Genomic DNA, 20,282 nt, shown 5'->3' with positions numbered 1-20,282 from the left:
AAATCAGATTCAAACCCCCCAAAAGCCTCTGGCAGGTAGTAAATGTGCGCTGAAGAAACACTCGCTAGGGTTCGAGCTAAACATCGCAGCTCTCCAGGAGTCTGGTTAGTGACCACTGCTTTCCAGCGTTAAGCAATCTTGCTGCCTCCGGCTGCGCTCGGCTGCGCTCGGCCCTGTTATCATGGCAGGCATCTGGTGAACGGCACAACACTGAAAGACCAAGCTTGGGTCAAAAACTTCCCACACTAGCCATTAAACTGCTCTTTGTCCAAAGCAATGCGGCGGAGGCCGAGTGCAGCACAGTAACTATGCCGTGGCGCAGCACCGTCGTCATGCAGCCGTGAGCAGAGAGAGCGCTTCAGGTAATGGATGTTTTAATCTTGCTTAGCAGACCATCCAGGGTCAGGATTTTATGACACATGCGACGTGTCGTCTGGTTTTGCCGGGGTTTTTTTCCTGATCACCTCCGCGAAGCGCTCGGGGCACGCCACACTGAAGGGGAGAGGGTGAATGGTAATTGGTTTAAAAGCAGAATGGTTTGGGTCAGAGAAGAAGAGATTTAGACAGACTGCAGACCCACAGCATCTCGGCTGAGCATAGACACTTGACAATAACTCTTTAATGAAGAGAAAAAAAGGAAGGGACTATCATACATGCATGTCTACTGCCGGTTGAAATAGTTCCTCAAATATATGCTTTTCTGGGGTTTGGGAACTTTCAAGAGAATTAGACATCATGTGACTAAAACCCACTTCACTCAAACATGTTTGCAGGTAAGGTAATAACCTGGAAGGTGCATATTAAACATTCACTTCTTATGTATTGATCTTTTATAATATAGTGAGGGAATTGGATCAATAATGACCTTTTTCTGTGCAGCACACACGTCACGTGCTTGACAAGTGTTGTTCTTGCCAGTGTTTATGGATACACAGTGGTTAATGTCACTAGGAAAAAAAAATGTCACAGGAAAACAAATAATATCTTGGGAGTGCGATTCTAATTTTATTTCTATGGAAAGTCTTGAACATCCTTGTCACTGGCCTGCATTTGATTGGTTGGCTTGCTGTTTGCGAGTCTCCTGACAGTGTGTGTGATTGCTTGTGAGATTAACCATGCTTGAGTCACTGGGTTTGACTGACATTCACATTACAGCTGCGTTTGCCATACGAATGAGACAGATTAGGTCATCTTGAGGCAGATCTGTCGACAGAGGCTATCGGGTCGGTGATAAATGGGCACAAAGTCCTCACTGGGGGGGTAGGGACAAGCCGACGGCTTGGCTTGCTATTCCAGAGGTGGTCCCGGAACACCGTGCCTCTCCCCTGGCGAGAGTGGTAAGCCTAGGGAGCACTTGCCTTACCCATCGCTGCGGTCCCCTATAGCCAGCACACACAGAATCTTTTTTTTTTGGGGGGTAACCCCACTGCAGCTGTGGACTCGGGGGTACTTACGTTCTTCCCGCTCTGCAGCTGCCAGCCAGAACGAGGCCTCGGGGTCGATCTGCACGACAGCCCCGGTGCCGCCTTCGGGCTGCGGCTCTCCTTCAGGTGGGCCTGGAGCTTTTCCCTGTGCCTCCTGCAGGGGGCAGTGCAATCACGAGTGGATTGCAAAAGCTACAGTGACTTATGAAGACATTTGCCACCCACAAATACACTCCCTTATATGCACAATCATACACACACACACACATATCACCTCTAACCCCCCCACCCCCCCCCCAAAAAAATAAGGGCACGCTATAGTTATTTTCCTGGCCAATAAATTCATTATAAGCCTATTCAAATGCCGTCGCATCCGGGTTTGATGTTGCTGTCAGGCTGCTCAGTCAGTCACATCAGGATATAAGATGTTTTATTGAAATCACATGGCTATTCGTCTTACTGCTCTGCTTCATAAGCCTAGAGTGACAGGGACCTATTATTCCTGCTGTGTCTGCCCCAAGGCAGGGGTGGACAGCCACTGCCTTGAACCGAAGCCGTGCTCTTTCAGGGAGAAAATGAAAAAGATTTGATCAGCATTTAAAAGACTCCCAGTCGGCGCCAGGATCAACTAGTTGGCCTAAGAGTTGTAACATTGGGCCTCTGCAGAAAATTTTGTCGGACAAAACGGGTATGCGGATGCACTTTGGAACAGTCCACGTGGCACACAGTAGTAAAGAGGGCGGTGGTTCCTGTCGGCTGTGGGATATTGTCTCATCTTTTAGCACCCTGTTACGTTAATTTAAAATTTATATATATATATATATATATATATATATATATATATATATATAACTGCCAGCTAACACAAGCTTGCTAAGTCTCATATAATTAGATCACACATTTCTGGGATGCTAGATTGAACCCAAACCTAGCTCTGTTGCTGGAAGAGGCTACAGACCTCATACGCTGATATGGACACTGAGGGGATGAGGGGAGGTGAATCACACGCTAAGCTCACTGGAACACCCGACCACAGTTTTTAGGGTGCTGCTCGTGTTAAAAGTCCTCGGGCATCTTGTGAGATGCAGTACTCTTGTTTAACAGAGCGGAGGACGTCAGGGGAAGGTAGCATTGTTGCGTGACTGGTGGATAGGACTGTCAGTTCTCTGAGCCACTGTTTGTCACACATGACTAACGGTGCCAGGCAGAAAGCGAGCGAACAAACAGCAGCAACAACAAGAACAACTAGGAGCTTTATACAAAACTCTTTTTTAAAACCAGACACTAATTTTACTCTTCCCCAGAACTGTTTGTCATGACAACTGTCTCCCAGTAAAGGCGTTTCAGCCTGGTTCTTCCTGGTTGTTCCCCAGGGACATCCAGGATGTCATATCCTTCGGCTGCGCGCGTTCTGGAGCGGCCTGAGTTTTCAGGAATGCCGCGACATACTCACTTGCTCCGGCAGTAAAGAGCCACACACAGCGTTCCCAGGAAGCTGATTCCCATGGCTATACACGTGATTGACAGCACTTGTCGCTTGTACACTTCCTTACTCTCTGTGTGGGACATAGAAAAACAAGGGGAAAGAGAAACAGGGTGAGGAGCAGAAGACACAGAGTTGTGGTTTTCATGGAAAGTCGTGGTTTTCACAGAGTCAACGGTGCCATTTTGAAACCTTGAGAGAACGAAGCGTGAAAGGCCACGCACTATGTGAGGAGAAGGAAACATCCCGAAGAGCGAACCGACGCGGAGCACGTGCAATGTTCTTTTCTCAAAATGCTAGTTTATGATCCCATGCAACGCACCTCATTATCGCCAAGGAAACAATATCGGCAAAGCAACGTGGCTGGAAGCTTGCGTGGAAAAGGGGCTGAGAGCAATGGATTCCCTTCTCTTTGGGGACTGGTGCCACTGGAAAATACTTAAAGTCCTAATGGACACCATTAAGCATGAGAAAGGGCAGCTGTCCTCTCTCATATGAAAGAGTCAATCACGCTCGGATTCACGGCTATTACAGGCAATCGATCAGATTACGCTCAGACACAATGGGCTTTACATGGATGGTGACACAACATCACATTCCGCAGGGCGAGTGACGGATGGGAACGTGACAAGGAGATGGCGTGAGCCGAAAACCAATGAAGGGCCATAATTGGGATCGTGGAATATATGGAATATTTAAAATGATGGGGGAAACATGAATGGCTTCACAGTATATTCGGCTAAACCGGTGACAAATTCCTACAGTCACGGTGGACTATTAATGAATGAACTTCTAAAAACATTTTTGCAGAAGGGTTTATAAAACGTTATATACATTTTGCTTTTATTACGTGATAGTTAACTGTGAGCGGAAGTCATTATTTGGGGTGAGGGATGGGCAGGATTGGGGCTTTGGGAGGAAGGAGAGGTGTTGCAATAACCCAAGCCATCTTCCCATAATGCACTGTTTACTGCACAAGTGATATCTTAACAAGTGAAAATTGAGCTAATGAATCTAATATTTCTGCTCAGAGGATACACAGGGTTTTACCCAGCACAACACAGAAAATGATCCTACCTACTACCACACACATTTGCCTTGAGAAATCTTATTAAGTAAAACTAAAAACCTATCAGCATTTCTTTCTCCAGGCCTCCGATTCTTCAATATCATAACTTCTTAATTATCACGACTTTTTGGAATTCTGATACATGTCTGTGCAGTGCACGGAGCGCAAAGCAGGGAGACGTCGACTGATGGAGAAAGAACGATCCCAATTTTAACCCAGCCTTTGTTTTCTTCATACAGAACCGCACCCTAGTCTTCTTCCATAGATGGTCACTCCCAAAGCCTTTGACATGTGCCTATGAACCAGAGAGCTAATTCCACAGCTGATTCTGGAGCCTATGGCGTAACCCAGATGACGAGTGAGCATAACGTAAGTACAGTAAATCATAGTCTTCATGTCCAGGGATGTTGCTCACTGTACTTTTTATTTTCCTCAAAAAACTAGAATTATTGTCACTATCTTAACCTTCCCATCTAGCCTACTCAATTAAGGTTCCAATAAGCGAAACTGGAATCATTACATTTTACAATTCATGAAATGTAGTGTTGCATTTATACGACTGACCTCTACGAGTGTCGCATTAAGAACACTGAAATAATGACTTACACAGAACGGGTAATTTATCTCAATTACATGGTAGCAAATGGGCCCTGCGTGAAGCTACAGTGTGATAATTTTGTTAGGATGATAGCCTTGTCATTCTGCAGCCTCGTAATGAAGAAAAGGACCTAAGATATAACAGAACGGGTGGGAGAAAAAGGAGTTTTTGTTTGTTTGCACATGGGTGTGAACACATGACTATGAGCATTGTTCAGATCACCAGACAGCGACCGAGGCGCGTCCGCCTCCCTCTGACATCTGCAAACGTAATTACGGCACTGCCCTGCATCGTCAGGCATCTCTTTTGCCTGGAGAGACGTTCCATTAAAGGAAGGCATATAAGTGTCGAGCGTAGGCCTGTCACTTTCTCCCAGCCAGCCAAATAAACGCAGAGACACGGGGAGGTTGGAGACGCCGTCGCTTTCCTCTGTGCACACTGCGATGAGCCTGCCAGCGTCTGGCTCTCCCCGATTCGGCGGTGGAAGCCGAATCCAGACAGCGTGTCACGCGGCAGTGGCTGAGCGCGTCTGGGTGCTCCCCACCGCGAGCTGATGGCCCAGAGTCTCGCCAAAGTGCAGCTTTGCAGGTGCTTTCGTTGCCGTGCGCGCTCACGTGTGTGCTTGGGGTTTTTTGAGACAGCGGCAGACAGGGTGAGAAGAGATGGGCCGCGATTGAGCGATGTAGTGACCAAAAGGCCTAACATTACAACTCTACAGGAGACCGACAGCTTCCCCTTCTCAGCTTCGCATGATGCCCCGGGAACCCGAACGCTGGTGTTAGGTGTTTGTATTGTGTTCTAACAACCTCTACAATTGCGAGCGGGGTGCTCGCGAGCGTGGGCGTTCACCAGTGGGGTCGCTCGCGAGCGTGGTGTTCACACAGGCTGCACTGCTACTGCCTGTGTTCTGGGGTCTGTCGCATCACAAAGGCTAACTACTGAGCAGTGGATGTCACAGTCCACACTGGCTCAGTCCGATCAGCATGAGAGACCCAGCTAACAACAAGAACAAAGGGCCGAATTTCCCAGCCACGTGCCAACACGGGTGTTCCACACTAGTCTTTATGGCCATGACAGTGGAGCAGCTGGATCAGCTGCTCTGGTTCTGTCTCTGGGTTCCAGCTTCCTGGTCTGAAACTCTGTGGCAGTGGTCAGAGGTTAGGTGAAAGTCCTCATGCCTGGTTTGACTTCGTTTGCTCGGGGGATTCTGAGAGCTGGATCCTGTCTTTGTTTGGAGGGGTGCTGGCTCCCGTGAGTCTCTGCTAAGAAACCGCTCTCTCCACCCACCGGACCAGTCTTCAACACCAAGGCCAAGTAAATATACTAATATTCCAAGAATTCTTCCTTTAAGGTTGTTGGCACTCCGGAAGGGTGAAATGTTACATAAATTGCAGTAATGTTTTTCTTTGCCTCAGAGCTTATTTTATGTCCACCGTTGCTAACGTAGGGTGGCAACAATGAACACAAAGTCTCCTTTAAATCCTTTTGTGCAGCTTTGCTGGACTCATGCCCTCTGTGGAACATTAACCAATCTGCTCATGCTATGGCTGAAGTTAGACGTGACAAACAGAATTCATGTCCACCCGCTATGTGATTCTGTACTTTGTCCATTAGCAGTAAACAGGCATGAATTAAATGTTGTACTCACACATGCGATTTGAAATAAGCAGCATTCTGTATATAAAAACAGAACCAAAACAATTTGCCCTAGTAAAAATCACAGCAAGTAATGGAAGCACCTGCCAAGCTCTTATGGCTGTCTTAAGGCCTCTGAGGAAGGATTCTCACACAGAAACTGAGCTCCGTAGGAACCGCCCGATGCAGGTGACTGCTAACGACTTGGAAGCGAACCCGTGGACAGATTATGCTGACACAGGGCCCAGCGTTTTAGATCGATGCTGTGATTATATATTGACGAAACATAGAATGCAAGTCACCAGTGCGCAAATGAATCGATGCTTTTTGCTTCCAAACGCTGTCCGTCTGGATGCACCGTCCCACACCGCTACGTATGTTCCATTAGTCGAGCTTTAAATTACAGGTAGCGTACCGCTATTCTCAGTAAACTGCTCAAATGTGGCCTTAGTCCATGGCCTCAGCCTTTTGTGTTTAAATGGTTTGAGTACGTTATCTAAAAAAAGAAAAAGAAAAGAATTGACACTCATGGCACTTTGTTCAGAAGGGATACCCAGAGTCTAACTACATCACCTGCTTCCAAGACTTTTCCTCTCACCTACTGACCTGAACCCCTTGCAGTAGGGCCATGCGCACATATGCTGTTAGGTACTGGGCCCACAGCACAGTGTCCCTTGAAATTCTTCCCGTGCTGTTTCCAAGGAGACCGTGGGCCATTAGTATTCCACAGCAGGATAAAGCAAATGATTGGATGAGAAGAGGAAGCTGAGTGAGAAATGCCATCTCTGCTCTGTCCTGCAATTCTGACATTTAAATCCCACGGTATAAGCACCACATCTAAAACATCTTTAAAAAAAAAACAATCAATTGGTAGATTAAAGAGTGGAAGAGGTATGTTATGGTTAAATGATTGTTTGATAGGACAACAGTAAAATTTGTAAACACCTAAATTAAGTTTGGGGGATGCTCAACACATATGACAAAAATTAAGCCACTGTATTTTTGTCACATAAAGGCTACACTTAGCAAAATGTTACGCCCATTTCAAAGACATTATTTTCGAGCCTTCCTTCTCCAAACAGAGTGCAAAAATAAAAACATTTCACATTTTAATAGTGAAAAGGATATTTAAAACAACACGCATGAACAAACACGGCGGATTCACAAGTATACCATTCCTGGCACCAAAAGTCCCAAATTTCTCCCAGCACAACTCACTGCGGAGCCAAGGAGAAAAAGACATTTCTTACCCATGAACTCGATTCCCAAGTGATCTGCTGCTCCAGTGGAGAGGTGAATAGAGAAGGAAAGAAAGACAAAGAAAGAAAGAGCGAACATTATTAAGGGCAGAGTATTGCACTGCTGCACACTACGCACCAGCACGACCTTAATACATACTGAACATAGTGTAGTGTAGTGTAGTATAACATAGTGAATATAGCATAGTGTAATGTAGTATACTATAGCACAGTATAGTGTAGTATAGTGTATGGTATAGTTTATTATAGTATACCAAAGTGCAGTGTAGTATAGTGTAGCATAGTATAGTGTAGTATAGTATAACAGTGAATATAGCACAGTATAGTGTAGTATACTATAGTATAGTATAGTGTATAGTATAGTTTATTATAGTATACTAAAGTGCAGTGTAGTATAGGGTAGCATAGTATAGTATACTATAGTGTAGTATGTGTAGTGTACTATACTGACGTATAGTGCCACACAGTATAGTGTAGTATAGTTTATTATAGTATACTAAAGTGCAGTGTAGTATAGTGTAGTATAGAATACTATAGTGCAGTATGTGTAGTGTAGTATAGTATACTATAGTGCAGTATAGTGTAGTGTAATGTAGTATAGTGTAGTGTAGTGTAGTGTAGTATAGTGTAGTGTAGTGTAGTATAGTGCAGTACAGTATGGTGCACCTTGAATTCCCAGCCTGTGGAAGAAAAGCAGCAAAGGTGAGTTTTCTCGTGGGACAATTAGCTTAGATATGGAAGATTGAATGTGACTTCACATGTATTTGGTTGGTTGACACTGATTCAGAGCGTTTGGTCTGTTGACACTGATTCAGAGTGTTTGGTTGGTTGACACTGATTCAGAGTGTTTGGTTGGTTGACACTGATTCGGAGTGTTTCGTTGGTTGATACTGATTAATTTATTCTTGTCTCCCATCCAAAGTTGAGCAGCGAGGGTGAAAATTCAGGTCTCCTGAGGCTTCCGAGATGCCCTGCTCCGACAGGAAGCATACCCAGTTTACGGGATGCTTTGTTTTTAAACTGGAGTGCAGCATGCGGTTGGTTCTGAAGGTCTCCTGCTCAGTCCATTCAGGACGATGGTGAAGGGTAGGAGGGTTTGACTGGGAGGAAACTTCAGTACCACATAGAAGTACCACACAGATACCAACCAAGCTAACATTTAATTAGGATACTCGCTTAAACTGCCTTGATGTCCAGAGCCCGGTGGTTTCCGAAGCTCGAAGAGAGTTTTTGACATCAGAGCTTTTATTAATTTATGTATTTATTAGATTTTATAAAAAATACATTTTTACCTTTTCTTTTTTGTGGAATATAACAATGAAATCGTGAAAAAACAAAACAAAAACCCAGGGCCATCATTCTAAAAGGACAAAGCCACTTTGCATTCATGTTACATTTATTTTATGTACTAGATTAAAATGTTCCAGATTAAAATGCAGCTGTTGTGAATGACACACCTCTGCAGTGTTTTCAAAGTGTCCCTGGAGAAACACTTTCCACTTTTTACGCTGAAGTCAGCTGAACAGAATGGGATTATGAACGGCTGCCTTCTCTCAGATAGTGGTACACCGTGAACCAATCAGAGAGAAAGTTAAATGCTTTCTTTCTCTTGCATAATTTGCTCTGGATAATTCACGTTTGTATATTCTATTCTATGTTTAGCCACAAAAAGGAATGGGTGACTGTACACACAACTGCATCAATCCCTGTACTGACTATATAAAAGTACTTTCATATTAGGAATGCATTGTACTGTATAGTAATAAAAATATGTAATTGAAAACGATGTAATGAAATGATAATGCCTTATACTGTGCCAGAGCTTTAGGGAGGTATTATGGGTCTCTTGCTGTGTCACACGTCTGTAAATGTGGGGTCTCAGACGGCCAAGCAACGCAGGGATGTGAGGTCATCACTGGAGAGGATGTGAGGGGCTCTCACACACACACACATACACACACACACACACATACACACACACACACACACACACACACACACACACACACACACACACACACACACACACACACACATATACACATGCACACACACAGACACACACACATACACCCAAACACACACACATCCACACACATACACACACACACACACACACACACACACACACACACATGCACACACATGCACACACACACACACACACACACACACATATACACATGCACACACACAGACACACACACATACACATACACATGCACACACACACCCACCCACCCACCCACACACACACATATACACACACACACACACATCCACCCACCCACCCACACACACACACACACACACACACACACACACTTGAGTAATGTTAAGACTTCACTTTACTTCACTGTTTTACATTTACAGCATTTGGCAGACACCCTTATCCAGAGAGAAAAAAAACAAGTCTATTAATTAGTTTTATTATTGTTTGTTGTATATCACATGGGACTAAGTGATTGTTTTAAAAACACATTGTCCAGCATCTCAGGTGAAACCGGGAGGGGCACACTGGGACAACAGTGTGAGGTCCAGAGCCTCTGGCTGTGTTTCCTCAAGTAAAGCACTTAACCCAGACGGCCTCGGCCAATGGCTGCAGGTAGAAAGGTGTCTCTGTCTCCTACATGGCCCCTCCCTATCCGCTCAGGATGAGAGGGCATCCTGAGGTGAAACTATTCAATGGCTGTCCCAGAACATTGATCTGGATTAGCAGGGAGGAGGTCAGCCATCCTGCTGTCATAGGCCTCCTGGGCCTCCCATCAAACAGGAGCAGGAAGGCCGCATTCTCTCTACACAGGCTGCCTCTCATTCTCTCATTCTCTCTCTCTCTCTCTCTCTCTCTCTCTCTCTCTCTCTCTCTCTCTCTCTCTTTTACACACAGTTGGTGTTCTTGTAGAGTGATGGTTAGCCCTGCATAAATTTAGAGGCATCAGGTGGCTGTGGGGGAGGAAGTCTGGAACAACACACACACACACACACACACACACACACAAGCGCACACACAAGCACACACACCCTCCACGTGAAATGCTGGTTGCGTGCATACACTCACACCACCCTCATCTACCTCACAGGAACGGAGGAAAAGGGGAAGCCTGCAGATCTGCCTTCTGCTTGTGTTAAAAACTAACGCACCCGTGCAGCCAGCGTAATTGGTGCATCATCTCTGCCGAAGAGAGATCATAAAGAGAAAGGACAGATCTGGGAGAACCTTTCTGTGTTTGATGCACCAAAAGCTTTGATGCTGTTGCCTCAAAGTGAAATGACTGATGTCCCATATTTCTCTCTCTTTCTGTCTCTCCATACTGTACATTCCATCTCTTTCCCTCTTTCTCTTCATCCTGTTCGGGTGCCATCTCTCTCTCTCTCGCTCTCTCTCTTTCTCCCTCCATCCTGTTCAAACTCCCGGCCAATCCGGTCAAAGCCTAAGACTTTGTTCTATCATATTGTATTTCACACAAAGTCGGCTGTGACACCGCTGAGACGGAGAACACTGTCAGCTTCAGATCTTAAAGAAGTGGTTTGGCAAAAAATCAAAATCACACAAATGTTCCAGTGAGCCAAGACATGGCTGGAGTTCAAACTCCGCACTGGAGCTGCATGGCTAATAAGCCACGGACACCCAGTTAGCAATAATGCAAACGGCATGACAAAATCAGACCTTTGCCTTGAGCCGAAGTGGCTTGTTAAGGCGTCTGAAACAGACGTCCCCAAGGGTTTCTGGTCCACTGCTGTATATAAATGTGGACAGTGCACTGACAAGCTGAACACTGCAGAACTCTCCACCAGTTCTTCTCTTCCGCAGAATATTTTGGAGGAGAAAGACAATCCCCGTGCTTTGGATCCAGAAGACAAGGCGAATGTTTTGATAATGTTCTGATAAAGATCATGTTGTGGGAAGAGTTTTACAGTGTCTTACACGAATTTGTGATTGGCCAGGGAAGGCATACGCATGCCTCAGTCAGACCACCTCCTCCTCCAATATATGACCAGGGAGATTGGGTATTACATCTAAAATCTTATCGTGCTCAGCCACCCTCACGGTGGGAAGAAGCATAGGGAAGTGTGTGTGTGTATCCACGGTGCCTGTTTACCTGTGATGCCTGTTTTCCCATGCTGCCTGTTAGCCTGTGTTGTCTGTGTACATAACCTGCTTGTTCACCTGTGCTGCCCGTGTACCCACGCTGCCTGTTTACCTGTGCGGTCTGTGTACCCAAACTACCTGTTTACCTGTGCTGCCTGTTTACCTGTGCTGCCTGTGTACCCAAACTGCTTGTTTACCTGTGCTGCCTGTTTACCCAAACTGCATGTGTACCCAAAGTACCTGTTTACCTGTGCTGCCCGTGTACCCATTCTGTCCATTTACCCACGCTGCCTGTTTACCTATGTTGCCTAAGCAGCCAGGGTGAGTGGTACACCTGCCCATCCCAGTGGACCATCTTAAACAGAACCGGCTCATGCAGAGACGCCCTCATTTGACTTGACATATGAGGGTGATTCTCACACACAGTGGTCTGCAACTTAGCCCTGAGACCTCTCTCTTTCCCACAACCACACAAACACAAACACGCATAGATGGGCTGTCAGTAAGTACAAACTGGTAGTACGAATATCAATTTTCCCCATCCACAATTCCCATACAGGCTGCTGTCAAACAAAACTGCACCATATGTGATGTCTGGTATGGGGTCTTGCATTGTTTCATTTCTTTTTCCCGAAGATATATAAATCTCCAGGGGTTTATGAAATAAACCCTGCACTTCAATCATTGAAACAAAACAGTAGGACCTAATAAGAAATGACCTGCGGTTCAGTAATTAAAGGTCGAGAGAGAGGGAGAGAGAGAGCGAGCCAAACGGGAAAAAGAGAAAGAGAGACATACGGGGGGAGAGAGGGAGCAAGATGGAGATCTGCAGATTAAAAGGAAAAAACAACGCCACGAAACAGCTGAGCACAAAGAAAGGGGTGAGAGGACGACTGGAAGGAGGAGTCGAGAACAAACCTCGTTTTCTGTTCTCTCCAGCTGCGGAGGAAAGCAAATGATTCCCCGTGAGACCAGAGCCACCTTCCCTGAGCCTGCCGCAGTTAATACTGACCAGCTCAGTGGGCTTTGGTTGGCACCCACCACATCTGAATCTAGAGACAAGATTCACTATATTCAAGTGTGGTGGTGGTATATGCGTGTGTGTGTGTGTGTGTGTGTGTGTGTCTGAGACGTGTGAACACGTTTGTGGTTTGAAGAACTGCCATGTCAGTAAAAGCAGATTTACATTCTTAAGAATATGAATGTGTCTGTGATCACGTCCTGGGGAGAGAGATTATAGCCCTAAACGCAGGTAGCAGAGTGAGAGTAATCATTCATGTTCACTCTTGTGATTTAACGGTCTGTGTACATGAACCCTGCTAATGGACTCATGTGTGAACCAAGCTTAGGAACTGAACCCAGCTCACAAGGCAAACACAGCCTTGCAACTCAGCCTTCTCTGCTAAATCCCTAAACAGCTTAACTGGCACCTCCTTCTGGTGGCCTGGGCCCATGGCAGCTGAAACAAGTGCTGTGGGTGGCTTTGGGGCCGAAGTGAGACGCAGCTCTGTAGAGGTCAGAGAGGACGTTGGTCTGCTAATGCGAAGAACACAAACTACAGCCATTAGACCTTCATCGTGAATTTCACAGCCACGCGAAGACCAAAACTGCACAGAGAGGCAATAGTTTGGTGGTATTTGTAGAACATCTCCAAGCATTGAAGTGAATCACTGTGAGAAAAGCATCTCTCTCTCACACACACACACACACACACACACACACATACACACACACACACACACACACACACACACACACACACACACACACACACACACACACACCGCATTTCCTTGTGTTGTTCCTGTCATTATGGGATGGTAATAGTAAAAGTAATCAACATGCTAACAATACTCAGGACGTGCAGCATCACCTACCTGACACACCATCACCTATCTACACCCTCACCTACCTGCACCTTCACCTACTGTGCAGGTCCTCAGTGAGAGAGAGAAAATGGGGAGCATACCGAGTGAGTCCTACAAACGGGCAGATAAACACACCAGGACACGTGCGCCGAAATATCACACAAAACTGCCCTTCACCTTTATGCTTATTAAATGGCTTCATCTATTCTCACGTGACTAAAACAATCATTCTGACTTTACTTCCCAGAATGCATGGAGTAAACTGTCATAGCAAATGAGAATAAATTAACCTTTGACCTTCACAGTTTGTGGCCATCTGCGGTGTGTCACTGTTTTGGTTTTCTTCAATTACGGTAGGTGGGACCCATTCTGTCTTGAATTATCACATCGTGACTCTCGCGTCATAAACCTTTTACAATGCCATCTGTCTAAATCATTTACAGATGTTTTGAAAAAACTAAAACAAAAAAAAACCATCGTCCTTGACCATGCAGTCAAAGTCGTTAGTAAAAGGGTATTCCTAATCCTGATCACCTGCTGTTCTGCTCTGTACAAGAAAACCCATTAACAAGTACTGCTTGATTGTTTTTGACTTCTAATAACTGCAATCTTGTCATTTGTCTCCTGACACGAGAGCTATTTGTTCACTGTCGTGCAGTTTGCTGATATTAAACCCTTGCGTGTGTCTCACGCGCTGAGCCGGATGGCCCCCACTCCAGTTCGTGAGACAAACCTGCAGTGGCAAAAAACAGCTTTTCCTCACGGGTCTTATGTGAAGAAAATAACGTGGAGACCGTCTGGAGCGATGAAAGTTTGGACAGCGCTTCAAATTAGACGAGGTGCTGGAGGTGAATATCACACAGTCTGTTTTTCTGACAATGCATTGAATCGATAGTTACGAGCAACTCGGCGTCACCACCCGAATAGCACTTGAACTGCATAGAAACCCAGAGCTCCAGAGGCCTTGACAACACTCTCCGCTTAAACATGTCTAATGCCAGACAGGCACAGCACCATAGCAGCTATAACCGGAGTGTGATACTGTTTCAGCCTGTTAAAGTAAGACAGCATAATGCGGTAGGGACTCCTTTCCCCTCTCGGCTAGATTTATATCACAGCAAATTAGGCTGAATTAATCTTGATTGCTGCACAGCTGTGGCAGCACGCCTGCAAGAAACATCCACCTTACCATTAAGTACATGCACTGGCATGGGATTCTCTGAGTTAACTCTTAAACGAAAAATTATCATTAGAAAATGAATAAATAAACAAAGTGCAGAATACGAAACTAGCAGTGTGTGTGTCATAAAGCCAATGGCAACATCTGCTTTTGAAGTTGGAATCTTGGCCATGAAGGCGGTTAATGGATGCGTGCAGTTTTCTGTGAAACAGGCGACTGACACGACCAGACCCGACTGCTCCGCTCCTGCAGGTCAGTCAACACTGGACCCTGCACTCTATGACCACACACAACTCTATACACACACACACACACACACACACACACACACACACAAAAACACAAACTCGGCTTGTTACTCCCAGACCAATGGAATTAGAGGGCAGTCCAGGGGTCTATGAGTGTGGAACACACATTTCAGTGAGCAGCCTCTTGGTGGGGGAACTGCAGTGGCTTCTACAGTTTGCCTACATCTTGAATCTGTCTCTAAAAATCATCTCTTTAGCATTCAGAGGTGTCTGTGATGTACATGTGAACTCTGACAGGAGTCTAAGTGGACACTGTAGGACACCGTACACTCTTTGTACTGCTGAACGCTGCAGCCATTCAAACATGAACATGCCTGTTTCATGTACATGCCCACCCCCTGCTTAGCATGTACATTCCTGCCCCTCTGCCTAGCACTTCGATTTATTTGACTTTTACATTTGTGTTTGCCCTCAGTACATTTATTATACAAATAGACTAACTTACTTGTATGTTATACAGTGGAACAAAGCCCCCTGGGTGCGGGGTTATTCCCACACAGTGTAATCAGTGTGGAAAAGGGCAGCATCACAATGAGGATTTTAGATAATGAGAAAGCTAAACATCTTGGAATGTAATTGATCAGGCCATTAAACTAACATCAGCAGCTTTAAAGCTAGGAAACTCTTCTCCGGGAACTAAACCAAACGACCTGAAACCTCCACCGATGTTTTACTGGTGTTGCTACAGCTATGTACTCTTTCTTTCTTTCTTTCTTTCTCCAAGCATATTACATCAGACGGATGCAATTCCACAACCTGCCAAGCAGGCTGTACATCTCTGCATCATCTCTCTGCATGTTGCAGGAAGGATCGTGGGTCTTTGTGTTTTGTTTTTTTTTCCCCCCGGCCATTTTGCCTAAGATCAGTGAGGTGCTCCAAAACCTTCCAATAAACCCCTGGGAAGGAACCAGTGTGGGCGGAGAGTAGGCGGAGCAGAGGCAGCGGCTCTCAGCCAGGATAGCAAGATTGACAGGTCGCAAGACAGTGGTGAACCGCATTGGCTTAGGGAGATTTATTAAGGGAGCTTCTCAGAACATGTTCTGACACATGGGAGTGACAGCGGATGGATTATGTCCATGAGGTCCAGCATGACACGTGCACCTGAGCAAACATGTTGTGGAGGGCACACAGAAAACTGGTGGTAACAGCCAAAGTACTATAACAAGGCAAATACAGACAAATCCAAGATTCCAGAAAACAGCTAGACAAATCTGGCCTTGAAATGGCCAAGTACAATAGTAGCGAACACGAACGTTTCAGCCCAATATAGACCAAACAGCCATCAAATGGCTCGTCAAAACTTCAAGAACTCGTCTGCGTGGTGCCCGTGCCCTGGAACACACTGGACCGCCGCTTCAACTCAAACGCAAATATTATCGCCTGGGAGGAGGAACCGCTTTGGAAGGTGCAGCTGTGAGGATAAAGAAACACTCTGCCTGCCACAGCAACAAACCCAACTCAGTAAGTGTGTGGCGCAGCACACGCTGTGGAGTGGTGTGCAACTGTATGCTAATGAGAAGCTATCAATCAAAAGCAACAGAAATGCAACCTACAAAAAAACAAAAACGTGTGTCTGCACGTGTGTTATATATTAGGATATTACAAGACAGGTGCGCATATCTTGTTTTGCTTGATTGTTGTAAATCAAATACATGGCGCCTTTGTGACACGCGGTTCAATTGACGCCAGATGGAGGCTAAATTATGTTACTCTATGAAAACAGATTTCTTGCACTTCTGCACTTTACCCCCCAGCGCTCAGGTGTCGGAAGGAAACACCTTGCGTACAGAACAAAACGCATTAATCTGTCATCCTCGCCGCGTATTTTCACAGAATAACAAGAGAATAATGCTCTTTTTAAAAGGTGCACGTATTCTCTTTGCTCAGTGCTCGTCGGCAAGGTGACCCCAGTCGAGACGAACGAGCTCTAGAGATCCGCTTTCTCTTTGTGGAGTAACCTGATGGGATCCATGCAGATAACCTGTCCGCCGCATTTCTGCGGGCTCGTGCTAATATTCCACGCGTACTAGCAGGGAGAAAGGCACGCGGCCTCGGCCGACGAATCGCAGCGATCGATGTGGATTTCCTCTGCGCCTCGCGCTGTGCTTTCCCGCACGGCCGAATGCAAATTGGCTCGTGGCTAGTGCAGTCTGTTAAGCACGAGGCCACCCACCACCAGGCTATATTTGCCCCGATGCTCCGTCATCGTGAAGGTGGTAGGCAAGCACGTGCAAGACTGTGCGAGTGCGAGCCGCTCACTCGTCAGTACGGATATGGAGTTGTATGGAGCGACAGCGAGTATGACATGAAAGAGGGCTAGCTGTTGAATGATAAATGATAAAGAGATATGCATTTATTATGCTTTCACAATTGAAAGAGAGCAAAGAGGCAAATATGCCCCAAGTCTATTCAAATATTAATAGAGAACTAAGAAAACCATTTTCCCCTATTTATATAGACCAGGAATAGGCTGCGATAGATAGATAGATAGATAGATAGATAGATAGATAGATAGATAGATAGATAGATAGATAGATAGATAGATAGATAGATAGATAGATAGATAGATAGATAGATAGATAGAATTAAAATCACAAAATTTAAATGGAGATATGAATCTATGATTTTGTCAGCAAAGCCATCATTGGGTGGATAGGGTTGGGTGTGCCTTGGAGAGATCTCACCAGCCGTTCTCATGCCTAGTCTGGTGCCTTTTCCCTCCTGAGCATTCGCGGTTGCAGCCCCGTCCTTGTTAACAGGCTACAGGCTCGCTGCCCGGTTTCCTCTGCCTTCGCTAATGTGTCGTGACAAGGCACCGCAAGACTCGGGGTACTCATGTAGAAGCCGAGCAGTAATTCAGCAGAAGTAGCCAGGGACATAAAACCAGACGGTTATTGCGTCAGAGTGCCCTTCTCTCCCAGTTGGTGGGTTGCTTCTGCACGGAAAGCTCGCGGATGTTTTGAGGAACCTTGCAGAATTTGCTGTGGTGGAGAAGCTCCTGCGGAACACCTCTGCCAGAATGCCCGCATCCCCAGGGACGAATCCCAGCCCCTTGGGGCGTGAAGCGTGCCTGATGCTGAAAACATGCGGATTGCCTGATGCAGATGCGCAAACGTTTGGTGGAAGGACGCTGGCAATGATGGACAATGACAGTTGAATCTTCCATTTGAAAAATTCAAACTATAGGGTCCCTCAAACTCCGTGGCTGTCCAATGGTAATTAATCTTGGAGACATTTGAAAGATGATTTTGTACTCTTTACTTTCAATGTTTTAATACTCTGACCCCGACTCTGGCATACTCTGCATCTATATAATATAAAAGAGAAGATAAGATGAAAGGGAATGCAGAAGGGGGAATATTGCTTCATCTTCATCTTCATCTCATCCTACACAGAGAATTTTCCCCACTTTTTATTGAAAGGCACCGTGTCCCTGTCCTAATTTTCTTCTTCATTGGAAGAGAATTCCCATTTAAATTCAGGTGGATAATGTAACTGGGCACTGTTTCCTTTCCTTTTTATCAGATATAGACAATGTGGACAGAGAGTCTCTGTTAAAACTTTGATGTTAAAGTCAGCACAGTATATGACTTCCTATTGGCTGTGCATCTTCAGAAAGAGAGAGGAAGAGAAGGTGGGTGAAAGTGACCTCTGAACTGATGGACACTGGAATCAGGTTGGAGAAAGTGACCTGTGACCTCTGAACTGATGGACACTGGAATCAGGTTGGAGAAAGTGACATGTGACCTCTGAACTGATGGACACTGGAATCAGGTGGGTGAAAGTGATGTGTGACCTCTGAACTGATGGACACTGGAATCAGGTGGGTGAAAGTGACCTGTGACCTCTGAACTGATGGACACTGGAATCAGGTGGGTGAAAGTGACCTGTGACCTCTGAACTGATGGAAATAGTGTGACCTCTGAACTAATGGACACATGACTCAGGTGGTGACATTGTAGGCACGTATCTCTTCCAGAAGAGCAGACAGATCGGCTACATGGGTGAAAAACAAACCCAAATGAGAGAGTAACTGTGGAACTAACTAGACCTGTGTGTTTATATTGGGGTACATGAAGACGTAACTCGAGCATAATTTGATGACGTCTATTTGATCCATTATGTTGTGCTTTTGATGTTGCTTTAACCATGACATTGTTCACTTCTCTCTTACTGAGCAGGAAGAGGAAACACCATGTGCTTGGAATCATTTATTCCAGTAGATATTAGCTATAGATATTATTATTTATAACATGTACTACATGGAACAGGAAGACACTTCCAAAGTCTTGATAGAGCCCTGATTTGCACTCAAGGTTAGAGCAGGTTTAATATCTTTAATGATAAATATATAAAGGGAAAAACAAAAACACAATATCTGACCAGAACTCACAGGCGCTTGTTCACATAGAATACTTTGGAGGGAAGGAATGTGACTCTCCCTCAGATTCAGACAGAAACATCCACTTTGATAAATGAGTCATCTCTGTTTAACTGACTCTGCTGACTAAATTTGTTCGTCATTTTTACAACACCCCTGCTGGGTTCCTCATTAAAAAGTGCAGAAAGCTGAAGCCCACCCCCCAGGTTTGTTTATATAAGACGTGACACAGTTGATGTATGACTTGTCTACTACAGAATTTCTCTCTCTCTCTCTCTCTTTCTCTCCAGAATCAGTCAAAAGTTTGAATTCACACACAGAATGAATTTATGTTCTGTGTTTATGTATCTCAAATACAATTTGATCTAAAGGCTTGTGCTTACATTTCTAAGACACGAAAGCTTTCTAAGACAGTTATAAATAGTGGAAAGCTTTCTAAGACAGTTATATTCTAAATAGTGATACCTATACTTATAAATAAAATGTGGAAGACATTTATAAAGTTGGGAGAAGCCATCTATAAATGAAATAAGATAAGTAAGATTATTCCAAGATGTATACAGCCACCTTATAAATACCCTGATGGCCATCCCCCATGCCCTGCTGGGTAATTAAAGCACCACCTTGCCATGGTTGGTGTTGGGGCACAAGTCTACCTCACAGTGGGGGTCCAGGATCAAAGGAGCTCAAATGCTAGAGAAAAAAGTGTCATTGTCATTCACTGGGTATTGTACAATTACCTCAAAGCTGGGACAGTGCTCCATGTTTTGTGTGTGACTCCATTTTCCTAAACACCACTGACTGTGTCCTTGTCAAAGTGAAAGGAAAGATAAACTACATCTGGACACATCTGCAGCGGTCTGCCACTGATAAAACTCAAACATTAACCTTAAATGTATGGAAAAGCACCAGAGCCGTGTGAAAAGAAGACGTTTCGCGTGGTCTCTAAGGTCTAACTTTGAGGGGCAAATTGAAGGCGTGGCCTTG

At 45.2% G+C, this 20,282-nt stretch overlaps 1 protein-coding gene across 1 annotated transcript in view; it reads right to left on the bottom strand.

Moving 5' to 3' along the window:
- The window catches only part of LOC113587874 (pro-neuregulin-3, membrane-bound isoform), a 228,595-nt gene that overhangs the window by 10,288 nt on the left and 198,025 nt on the right, over positions 1-20,282 (bottom strand). Inside the window, exons 4-6 of the mRNA XM_035531281.1 lie at positions 7,460-7,486; positions 2,878-2,980; positions 1,455-1,578 (exon numbers count right to left, since the gene is read on the bottom strand). Coding sequence (XP_035387174.1) covers positions 1,455-1,578; positions 2,878-2,980; positions 7,460-7,486 — 254 coding nt within the window. The remainder of the gene's footprint in view (positions 1-1,454; positions 1,579-2,877; positions 2,981-7,459; positions 7,487-20,282) is intronic.

Source organism: Electrophorus electricus, chromosome 11 (assembly GCF_013358815.1).
Source record: "Electrophorus electricus isolate fEleEle1 chromosome 11, fEleEle1.pri, whole genome shotgun sequence".
Lineage (NCBI taxonomy): Eukaryota > Metazoa > Chordata > Actinopteri > Gymnotiformes > Gymnotidae > Electrophorus > Electrophorus electricus.
This window is presented reverse-complemented; position numbering and strand designations above follow the sequence as displayed.